At 31.2% G+C, this 12,310-nt stretch overlaps 1 protein-coding gene across 1 annotated transcript in view; it reads right to left on the bottom strand.

The window, feature by feature from the left end:
* The window catches only part of LOC107467648 (callose synthase 9), a 27,287-nt gene extending 17,178 nt beyond the window's left edge, over positions 1-10,109 (bottom strand). The window contains exons 1-14 of the mRNA XM_016086792.3: positions 9,945-10,109; positions 9,538-9,671; positions 8,931-9,136; positions 8,343-8,440; positions 7,403-7,566; positions 6,348-6,444; positions 4,938-5,048; positions 4,732-4,857; positions 3,333-3,422; positions 2,223-2,320; positions 2,015-2,132; positions 1,523-1,648; positions 255-331; positions 102-180 (exon numbers count right to left, since the gene is read on the bottom strand). Coding sequence (XP_015942278.1) covers positions 102-180; positions 255-331; positions 1,523-1,648; positions 2,015-2,132; positions 2,223-2,320; positions 3,333-3,422; positions 4,732-4,857; positions 4,938-5,048; positions 6,348-6,444; positions 7,403-7,566; positions 8,343-8,440; positions 8,931-9,132 — 1,386 coding nt within the window. The 5' untranslated portion in view covers positions 9,133-9,136; positions 9,538-9,671; positions 9,945-10,109. The remainder of the gene's footprint in view (positions 1-101; positions 181-254; positions 332-1,522; positions 1,649-2,014; positions 2,133-2,222; positions 2,321-3,332; positions 3,423-4,731; positions 4,858-4,937; positions 5,049-6,347; positions 6,445-7,402; positions 7,567-8,342; positions 8,441-8,930; positions 9,137-9,537; positions 9,672-9,944) is intronic.
* Positions 10,110-12,310: the final 2,201 nt, after the last annotated feature.

Genomic DNA, 12,310 nt, shown 5'->3' with positions numbered 1-12,310 from the left:
TAAATAAGTGCAGGCAGGAATATTGTTCATAAAGCAGATACTAAGTATTGAACTGCCGTATTTTAACACTACTATAGCATGTCAATGGGAACCAGACAAACCTTTGATTTAGGCAGTGGCTTTTGGAAAAATGAAGAGCTTGTGCGCCAAGGCCAACTAAGCTCAAAGCAATGAAGTGACCTAAAAAATGGGGATCAGATTAATGAATAATAAACAACAGAATAATCATTTGACAGTCACTGATGACTCCTTACCAGAAGTACTCGTTAAAATCATCATAATTTCTCCAGGATGAATGAGGTGCCTTCCCATTATCATTGTTACCAGCTTCCTAAAATTCCATGTAAAATTAGTGATGAATTCCTAAAGAAAAAAAGAGAGATAATCTACCTAAATTCCAGTTGAAAAGCATTTCTCCAATTGTAAAAGAAAAACAACATAGCCAAGACATTAACTATTGCAGTTCAAAAACCCAAGGAGAGAAGTGAAAATAAAATAATACACTATGCATCTTTTGTTCTTTATTTAAATGGTCAGACCAAACAGTCATGAATATTTTCCTGCACAACTCCTGATCCACAATTACATAGAACACCTTAGTTATAATACCTTGGTTATAATTTAAGGCACATGATCAGTGCAACTTGCTAAAATTTCTTAATACTTTAACAACATTCACCAAATACCTTAGCTAGACCCAATAAAGTTTTTGGGTGAGGTAGTTATTGACATTATCATCCTGTTTCTAAAACTTCTTGGCTAAAACCAGACAAACTGACCAACGACATAGGACACATCAAAATGCATCTAATAATTTTCAAATCACAAAAACTTGCATAAATAATTAATTTCTACAATTTTGACAACTCAAAATTCTAAGATACTGTGTGGTTTCCCCGTGAAGAGGGAACCATTTCCTATTTACATCTTTAATATAGTTTGAGAAGTTGAGAGAGGAGAGAGAAGAGAAGGTAGAGAATGAGAGAGAAAGTTAGAGTGAAAACATGTTACCACTTCACACCAAATTTTTAACTTCCTCATTTATGAGAAATATTGTCATTAAAAGCTTAACATAGTCGGTCCCAAACACAAATAAAAGAGAAGATTGTGTTAAGCTATTGGCAGTCAATGTAAAATTTCACAAAACACTATGTGATGGATCAGATTTATAATAGAAAACAGTGACCTTATTTCGTCCATGTATATCTAGTGAGAAAATGCGTAATTTTTCTAGGCTGAATTAAATTTTTATTGAAAATAAAAAACGGGAACTGTGCAACTCAAACTATTACAAGGTCTCAGCAGAATTTTCAGTTCAACAATGACACTTCTCATCAGAGATTTTAGACCATGTTTTAAAGGGTAAGCATCTTTTTTAATGTCATCAATAGTACCCAGTCAGTACCCACAACCAAATATTCTGGTTACGATCTACTAGCAATCTGCACAGCTTTTTCCCCTGTTTTTGTATTTCCTAAAGTTTAAGAAACTAAAAGTACACATAGAATAGTGGTAAACTTACTGCATTAACAACGTCATAAAGAGGAAAGATAACTTTATCAAGAAATGAGACACCATTCTCAGAGGTGCAACTCTTAGCTGGCTGGGCGACATGTTGTCTTAATATCTCATCCATCTCTCTAACCATCTGGATATCAATTAAGAAATTATCAGGCTCCAGATAATAGGGAAAACAACATAGACAAACCATAAACCCTACTTGGTAAAATCATTACGAAATGAAACAAAATCACAGAATTTCAACATATGAACGGCAATTTAAGAGCTCCAGCAACATCACAAAATCCTCAGAGCAATTATGGAGTCAAATTATGATTAATATAACTAATAAGAGAAACTTCACATCCTCCTGTTCACTAGAATGTTGAAGACTTGAAATTAATAAATAATCCTATTACTTGGCAATGGTTTACAAAACATCAGTAGATTAATAAGAAACTTTACAGAGCCAATAAAAAAGAACTTTCACTCAGACTCCATCCAATTAACTTACATGATGGAATATGTAGCACAAACATTCTGGAAGAAACCTGATATTGGCAGCTTCACCCCATATTAAAAAGTATAAAGAAAGATATAGCAATATCTTCTCCTTATTAACAGCTTCCAAACTGTGAAAAACCATTTGACCTCCTTTAGTGACAATCTTTGTAAACCACAAAAAGTCAACTAACATTAAACCAAAAGATGTGTATCATTACTTGCTCCAAACTGGCTGAATACATAAGTAGTCACACCACTTTATATAATTATCAAGGGACTTAAGGAAAACTTGCCGCACAGCTGCTTCATCCAATCTCTGGAAACAAGATATACAACATAAGAGAAAGCGAAACCAAGAGAAGAACATTCTCTAGTTGTTAGTGTAAGTGTAATAAAAGATTAGTAACACTAAGGACTTCCCAATTGCCTGAACAAGTAATATGTGGCAATCAAAAACAGAAACAGTGAGGAGATATGCCGGATAAAGATACATAACCAAGAGTATACATTATATTTATGATACATAAAATGTTGGCATGTAAATTACTTTACATTAGTGATGACATAAGTTAGTGGCCCTAGTTGACAGGTACCCACATGAAATGTAAGTGGAAAGGTGTCTCCTTTTCATCTTTATCATCAAGCAGAAGAGATTGCGGACAATGTGTAGTACGTTGATGTATTAATAATTTTTTCTTCTTAATGAGAAATGAAAGATTAACAAGAGATAGAATATAAGGTATCCATCAGGATAAAAGAAAAAAGAAAACAAAATAGCTACTAAAAGATTGATACATCTAATAAGACAACCTCTCTATGTATCTACCAAAGAAAGACATTTCAAAAGACCATTTGCAGAACACCACAAAGAAGCTAAGAAGGCAACCATATCTGAAGTATTGAAAAACTGGAGACTTCTCAAAGTTCTAATATTCCAGCTTAAAGACAATAGAGAATAGCAGAAACTGAACAATGACAACATTGATTATTACACTGATCTGAGCACCATTAAAATGTGGGAAAGGGAATGCTTCTTCAAACGCACCAATAAAAATCAGGCATTCACTATACTTTCAAAATTTGACTTGTCATTGCATAGATCTACTAAATGAAGTAATAATTAACAAATGGAAATAGTGTTGCTTCAGCCAGCCTTATTACACAAATTCCTAGTTCATATCCTTTAGAATTGCATATCTCTATTTTTACACACACAACTGTTTACCTTGGGAAACTTTAGGAGTTAAATATGGACTAATGAACAGTTTAATCAATTTCAATGTAATAACATAATACAACTCTGACATCTAAAAGAAACAAAGAATTACAGGATCAGTTGCATCTGGAATTCGAAGCCGAGATTGCTCATTCGCGAGAAGGTGGACTATGTGCTCGCGCTGATTAGATACATTATCTTTCTGCCAGCAACAAATGATCGTTATTTGAGGCTTATCAAATAAATTAGAACAAACAAAATTAATGAAAATGAAGATAAAGTACAAAATCCAAAAGGCAGCAGAGAACTACAATTGTCAAAAGAACTCTATTTAAATTAAGAGTTTTTACAGCATAAATAAATTTCCTTGCTTTAGGAATTTCTGAAAAATGATCCAAGTAATTGAAGTCATATTCATGCACCTTATCCTATCAGCTTAAACTTTTGGAACAAGTGATTTCATGACACAATATCAGAGCTTCTATGACCTAAAGGTCTATAGTTCAATCCTTGTTGATGATTTCAAAAGAAAAAATTTTTAAGACAGATTAAAAAGGGGAAAAAATACTATGCAAAATTCATGCAAGAAAAAAGAGACTCTTGAGTGAGAGCACCATGTTAGATATATAACCATTAAAGCTCAAACTTTTGAGACAAGTGGTTTATGACATTAAATATGGTCTAGCCCATCATAGATGGGATGCTGACCCATCATATTCTACTACTAAATCTAGTCCTTTAAAATTTATTTTCAAGTTTCATGTTTCTTTCGGCTTGGAATTTTGTGTTTCAAGATTTGGGAGAATTTTTAGGTGGAGGATGTTCCTTACTTTAAAGATTTTACCAGCTTATATAATTTCTCTACTTTACATAATCTGCCCAAGAGAAACCTTTCATTCTATCAAGAAAATTATTTGAGATGGAACTTTCACTTTATTAGAGACATGAGAATTAGAGAATGGGCCTTTTTAATTCATTTGTCAATGTTCTTGTTCATTTTCCATTAAAAATAAGGATTTAGCTAAAGAGAACCCTACGAGCATTGGCTAAGAGAGTTAAAATAAAAAGTTTTGACGCTTCCAATGTATTACCAATTCAATCAATGCATTGGGAACTTAAAAATTGTGTGTGTTCTATTAAAAATATACTTAATTAGTACTCTTAGGCCACTTGTTAGCAAGACCTAAAAAAAGCAAAATCTTTCTATTAGGAAACCTCTAATTGAAGGAATAGACACCTTCCTATTGTTGCAGAGAACCAAAAGGGAGACGATGAGGATTACATCAAATTTGAAACAAGAGTATGCAAAGTAAATCCCAAGCTAAATGTATAAATATTCAAGGATTAGCGATGAACATGAAATATTAATATTTTTCTAAAAAATAAAACAATTAAGTTTCAGAAAAATATCAGAAAGATAAATTAGTTTAAGTACAGGGAAGAATGTGAAAAAACAGAGAGAAGCATATCAATCTCGACTTGGAACCACATAGAAACCCTGATATACAGACCTGAAATCCAAAAGTATACTGCAAAAAGTCAAGCATGTCAGCATTCCTTGTAGAAGAAGTGAAGGCTTCCCTAGGCAACTCTGGCAAGCCAGAAAAATATCTTAAGGCTGACACTGCTGCTTGAACCTAGTAAAAAAATTTCTTTAGGTAATAAACAGACACGAATTCACAAAAAATGGCGATTTAGAACAAAGAAAGTCAATCACCTCAGGGAAAGAAACAATAGCATTTGTTGAAGATGCAGCATCTAAGGGAATGATGTTGTAAGCTATCAAGTCCTCCGTTAACGCAGAATCTGATTCCATGACCCGCTTGAGCTGCAACAGAAAGAAAGCAATTGAAGGAAAGCTCAAATCTAGGAAATATTTCATTTTGATTAAAATAGACAGTTTCGGAGTGCATAAGATGCTTCCAAAGCCAAACCAAGATAGTCTCTGTGTTAACTGCAATACCTTGGTAGCCAACTCCATGTTAAACCAATTACGCAAATTTATTTATTTAGTTATATAAAATATATCATGAAGAAATAAGTGAAATAATGTGATGATGAAGGATCAACTATCAACCTGAAAAGAAACAGTGAAAACTGAAACCAAGGCTAAACCTAAACCTTTCTGTTATTCTTCACTTTAGAGTATTGGATGCATCTTACTTAAAGTAAAATGACATTATCATTGCTTCAAGTGTACCACTATAATAATAATTCTGGTCCAAAATAACCGCCATGAAACCACTTATCTCAAAAGCTTAAACTAATAAGAGAAGACACATGAATGGTCCTATCTCTAACAAGCAAAAGCCTCTTTTAGGCTTGAAGCCTAATAGTGCATAAGCTTTTTTGTGTCTTATGCCCTTTTTTTTTTTTTGGTGTTTATTCCAAAAGTTTAAGCTGATATGTAAAGGCATCTGAATGGTTATAAGGCTTACGCACAATCACATTTCAAGTCCAAAAGAATTCTTGTGTGAGGAGGTGTATTAGAAATATAACTATTCACATGTCTCTTCTTATCATCTTAAGCTTTTGAAATAATTATTTTCATGATATTGACCTAAAAGTCTAGAGTTCAATCCTTGTCAAACCCAAAAGAAAAAATGTAAGCATAAGGCAAAACAAAAAGATAAAAGGGAAAAAAAGCCTATGTAAAATTCACAGAAATTCAAAAATGAAAAAAAAGAAAAACATTATTGCATGAGGAGCATGTTAGAAATATAATTATTCATATTCTTCTACTTATCAGCTTAAGCTTTTCGAATAAGTGGTTTTATAATGATAATTGTCTAGTTACAATTATGCATATACATTAAAGAAATTATTCAAAACATACTGATCTCAATTTAATTGAATGTTTGAATATTCAAAATAACCCTTATCAATTATTCTATTCTTATACTTACTCTTTATTTCCATTTAGTGGAAAAAATTAATTCATTTTACCTTATTTTTTCTAAATGGGAAATTATTTGAGACCAAATAAAGTTTTAAGAGTGGACAAATAATTTCAGACCAGAGGGATTAATATATTACATTACATGCATTAAAGGAATCTTTTCCAGAACAATGCACAAGCAAGAATCAGTTTAACCGTTTATATATTTGTGCACTTCAAGAACTCAACCTCATCTGGAATTTCTTGGGTTAGCTGCTCAAGTACTGTCCCCAGAACCTTTAAGGTAGCAAAAACCCGTTTCCTCTTCACAGTCTTGCGCTCCAACCTGTATAAGAAGAAAAAGCAAAACTGAGGAAAACAGCTACAATCAATACAAAACAATTCAGATGATAAAATTAAAGCCATGATAGATAGCTAAGATGTTTTTGAAGTTTCAGTGACCAAGTATTATGTAGTGCCTAATCAATCATTTTGGATAAACAATAAAATATTCTTAGGAGGGAAGAAATAGAAGTACGAGATAGGAAACTTTTAGCATCTATTTGGTGTAAAGCTCATGATCTTTATAGAGGATTTTCCCTTTCAGACTTGTTGAGAGATTAGAAAGCTATGCTTTATAGGTAAATATTTTGCTTTGTTTTGATTTTCTATAGTGTATGCAGTGTACTAGCTGCCCCATTTGATTCAATCTGGATTACAAGGATACCAGATTCACAGTCAAAATACTATTCTTCATGAACAATAATTATGACATATACCTCTAAGTTACATTTATTGTGCTATTCCGGTAATAGAAGATCACATAAAATAAAATATAAAACATATTTTCACAAACATAATAGTGGCCAAAGTTGGATACAGTTTCCCTTAAACAACCTTCTGAAACCAAAGCAACTTGTGTCATATATGTTCAACTTTCTCCTCATGTGTAAGATTAGAGACATGAATGACTACCAAATTCAATTTTGAGAGGATTTGCAGGACTGTATATACTAAATCAGTAATAACTAAATAAAAGTGAAACTCAACTCCATAAACTTAATGCCTGATTGCAGAATAATAACAATCCCTAAACGTCCAATTTTTGGTATACTCCTTATCTACATCTCTATTTAACTGAACTAAGGGAAAAATATTTATGGAACTTATCAAACTTAGTAATAATATGGAAAACAACAATCAAGCTATGCCATTGCATTAAGCAGGACCCAATGGAGGGCAAAGAGAAAGCATAAGACTATCCAAATCAGTGTTATGTCTATCTACTTGGACAAAAAACATACTCGCCAAGATCCCGGCTGAAAGCACCAGATTCCCTCAACTTCATCTCTTCCTCGTGCAATTTCTCTACATTATTCTTCTCTCTATAAAGCTTATAGAACTCTTGTAATCGAGCAACATCCCGACTTCTATCTATGGTTCCAACTTCTCGTTTAGCCAGCTTTTGCTGAAAATATAAGTAAAAAAGAAGATAAGAAAGTAATAAAACATAGCTACCCAAAAGAACCAAAGGAGAGGTCTACTAAGGTGGAAAGAAACATTAGAAGATGATAATGAATACTTTACAAATAACAAAGGAAAACGAGAACAAAATAGGGGGTTTCACAAAAATTCCCTCTAGGAATAAGTGGAACCTTCTTTGGCAGTCCTCCCAGTTCAAAAACAATTTTTATAATGGTAATTTTTTTTGGGATAAAAATGTGATTATTATAATAAGTCCTTTAAGAATATAAAAGGAAAAAGGGAAAAAAAAGTAAAGGTTGCACAGAAAAATTCACTTTTAGGTTTAATTGAACCTTCTGAGGCCTCCCACAAAAAAGAGAATGACTATGACTTTACTGCTTAGATATGTAGGTCATGAAATAATCGCATCAATAAAGAACTACAATGCAAAATTAAAGAACAACATAAAATTTTAAAAAGAATTACAAATTAAAGAAAAATTTGTGAACAAAGACGTGTGGGTAAAAAGATCATGATAGTATTTCATTAAGCAGCAACAATTGTCATAGAAACTAGTTGACAATGATTATACAGGAAAGTTTATGCATTAAACTTAAATCAAAGGTGCATCCAGTCCTAAAATACAAAAGGATGCCAAATGACAAGAACTTTTCAGAGACAGGCTTTGAGAAACCATGTACATACACACCAGGACGTGCAACACAAGTATTTTAAGTAAAATTTGCATTCCAGATAGAAAATCAGATAATAACTATGTACCTTAATGACAGACATCAAACCGGTCTTAAATTGTAAAACACCCCGTCCCTCACTGTTAGGGTCCAAGTTTTGTGACAATGAGTATGCATGCTCACATACTGCAAATCGAATAAGATTCCATTAGAACAATTGTTAGGAACCTTAAGAACTTCAATGACCGAATTAATATATATCGGCACTCCCAAGCGACAATATCTTAATTCAAATAACATATACACTTTCAACATTTAACATTGATAGAAATATGGACATGTTAATAATGTGCCTTCTCATATTACTAGAACTCCTAGTTTATAGTGTAAATTAATGTAACAGATACTTTTTATTTTTAAATCAAATATTTAACATCGTTAGAGATACGCACATGGTAATTATGTTCATGCTCATATTATTCAATATTTTTAGTTTGCTAATGAGTTGATTGACAGAAGGGGATATCTTTTCCTTCTCCTCTTTCTTGTTTTGTTGACATATATATCCATTATGCTGACTATATATTGGATGTCAAAAAACCCATATCAACAAAAGTAAACAGAACATTCGCATAAAGAATACAAAGTAGTAACTAGTAAGTGAAGAAGAACATACAAATTCTAGAGACATTGGGATCATCATCTTGAATTTCATCTGCAACTCGAAGAATTTCATCAATATCCCTGTTTTTTGCAAGAGCGGATGGCACATTCCCAGCAATTCCGCCAACAGGTCGCCCATATGCATCATCACCAATTCTCCCCCTCCTTAATGCAGCACGTACTAACCGCTCCCAAAGTTCCTCAACTCGAGACATATTTCTAACAATAATATTAAGTGAAACCACACAAACTAACAGTTAAAGAAAAAGTAAAATAAAATTGAGCAAAAAACCCATTATAGCATGGGGACAATAAGTAAAACTAACATATAAAGAGTGACAGGGAGTCACCACTGAGCCCCAGCAGAGCATTTACCAATATTAACTTATTCTTTAAACAAAAATTGTCTTGTATATTTAAAAATGTGGAGGATGCCAAACTCCACAAACAGACCAAATGAATAAATGCACATGACTTGTGCTATGAATGCAATGCAATGCAGTACTCTGCAATACAATCATTAAGAAATTACGAGCAACAGCGATATTCTTTATATTTTGGCACTGAATAACCAGCTTCCGGCAAGGTATGCAACGACTCAAGCTTAACAGTACTCGTACCTATGGAACTTAGACGTTCATAACAGCATGAAATGATAACAAGTTGATAAGAAAGACGGGAAACGGCTCTTGAATCAAGTGGATCCAATTCAGCTCGCTCTATAGCATCAAATCAGTAGGCACTAGACAATCTACTGCAAAATACAGGTCATATTCCATGTTTAGATAAAGGACATGAGACGATGCAGCAAACAATAGCCAATAATAAACCGTCATTGCAATAATAAACACGAGATCACATTATTCAACCTAAAATGGACTTCCTACACTTCAGAAACCAAATTTCCGAAACAAATAAAACAAAACAAAAAGTGAAGATCGAAGAACTTCCATTGGAGTGGTTAATTTTCTCGAAAAGTAAACAGAATAAGAAGGAAAATAAGCGAAGGAGAGAGGAAATGAGGAACCTGATAAACCCTAGAGGTATGGTTCGGAGTTGAAAATGAGCAGAATCTGGTCTCTGATTAGTGTGATTCGAACGAAAAAGCGGTTTGTGTTGCTTTTCTTCGTTTTGAAAAGATGAAGAGGGATGCGAAATGCGAAGATATAGAAAAGAAAAATGGGGTAAAAAAAAAGAAAAAGATGTAAAGGAAAAAGCTGAAAGTTTAAGTGATGGGCAACGGGAAACCGGATATGCCGGTTGCAGCCGGTAGTGCACGCAACAGCGTTTCGGTTCGAGCGGGTCTCACCGTCAAACCCATGACGCGGAGAAGCAAAGGGGAAATCAAACCCATTAAGACAAGACAAATGGACTGTAATGATTAATGAATGAATAAATAAGGAAAAGTATAGATATATAGGGTGAAGCGGACCAGATCGGATGTGATAAAAATTTTGATCTGTGCTAAAATTATCAAATCAAAATTAATATCCGTATTTCTTAACTTGAATCGGATTGCAGATCAGATTTTAAATATATCTGCAAAACATATAAATAATTTAAAAAATTTATTTTTATTAAAAAATATCAAAAAACTATTTTTTTATTATTTTAAATATATTTATTCTTAAATTTTATTAAATATATTTTTTTTAAATAATAAAAATAAATCAAATGTAGATATCTACATAAAATCTGTAATTCATAATTTTATAAACCTGATCGACATATGCAATTTTTGAATCAGATTTAAATAAACATTACAAATATCACATCTAATGTATAAACACCCCTAAACGTATAGGTACCTAGCTGGGTTGAAAGAATAAACAAATTCTACCATTGTTAGTTAATCGAGGAATTACTATCTAAGCGTGGACAATGTAAGGAAACAAATTCAAAAAATTAATATCAAATTATATTGTGTAATTATTTATTATTAAGATTATCCATAATTTTTGTTTTTTTTATTTTTTATTAAACATTAGTAATATTGTAAACATATTTTAACTGCACATATAAAGAATCCTCTAATTTTTAAAACTTTTAATTTCATAAATAAAATTAACAAAAATAATACATGTATACTAAAAATTAATTATCAAACTAGTCATCATATATTTATATATAAATATATTTATTGTTTAAATTATTTTTAATATATATTTTATATTTTAATTTATATTCTATACGAATAGTTAACTTATATTTTTTATGTATATCTAATATAATTATAAAATATAAATATAGAAGATATATGTATAATACCTGAAATATATCAAAAGTCACTTTTAAGTACTATTGGCTCCGTTTTGAAATATCCAAAAGTTTTTTTATTATTTTAAATTATAAAAAAGTCACTGTGTTAATATTTGATATAACTTTTAAAATTAATTTTTGACTTTTGAAAAATTATTCAAAATACTAACAAAAAAGTTAAAAAAAAACTTTATCCTGTAAAAATTGCCTATCACATCTATTTTAAAATAAGTATTTTTATGACTAAAAAAACTAAATACAAAATAAATTACATTTTTAATTCTGTTCTATTTTTTTGAAAATGTGTTCATTCAAAATGCTTTTCAATGAAAATAAAAATAAAAACAAAAACGCTAGAACCAATCAGCATCTTATTGAGTTTAACTAATATGCAATCTAAAAATACAAGTTAGTATTACTATTTTATTTTAATAAATACTCAGCAATTAAATTAGAAATTAAAAAAAATATTTTGCACATTTTTCTATAATAATCTATTTTATTAGTAATTTTAACATATGTCTAAGAGTAAATATTAACTAAATCTTAATTTATTTATAAATTATTTTTAATATAAACTCATATTTTAAGTTCCTATTTCAAAAAATCTTAATTAAATTATTTATTTAGAGTGGCCTTAACCTAATAATATGATAAATTACATTAATATTTACCAAAGTCAAATTATAAAATGTTTTATAAATTTTAACCCAACTCCATTTCCATGCATTCCAACAAATATCTCAGCTTGTAAATACAATCTAAGTTGTCAAATGTTGAATTAAGAAAAACTCGACGATCAATGAATAAAAGATAGGAAGACAATTTTTCGTTTACTCTAGGGTATTCTCATGTTTAACAAACTAATGACTAATTCCCTATAAATCTAAACTCCATTTAAAAGAATGTTGCTGGCAATGGGTTATTGTATGCACAAGATTTAAACCTGACACTTAAGCAGACGAATAAACTAACTAACCACTTGACCAATCCAAGTTGGTTAAGGGAAGACAATGTCTTTTTTTTTTTTTGAATAAGGGAGGACAATTTTTTTTGTTATTTAAAAACTAATCCGTCGCGAATCTGAACTCCATTTAAAGATATACCGCTGACCAATGAGTTGCTGCATAATGT

This window comes from Arachis duranensis, chromosome 9 (genome assembly GCF_000817695.3).
Source record: "Arachis duranensis cultivar V14167 chromosome 9, aradu.V14167.gnm2.J7QH, whole genome shotgun sequence".
NCBI classification, from domain to species: domain Eukaryota; kingdom Viridiplantae; phylum Streptophyta; class Magnoliopsida; order Fabales; family Fabaceae; genus Arachis; species Arachis duranensis.
Note: the sequence above shows the minus strand (reverse complement) of the source record. Positions and strands in the feature narration are given on the sequence as shown.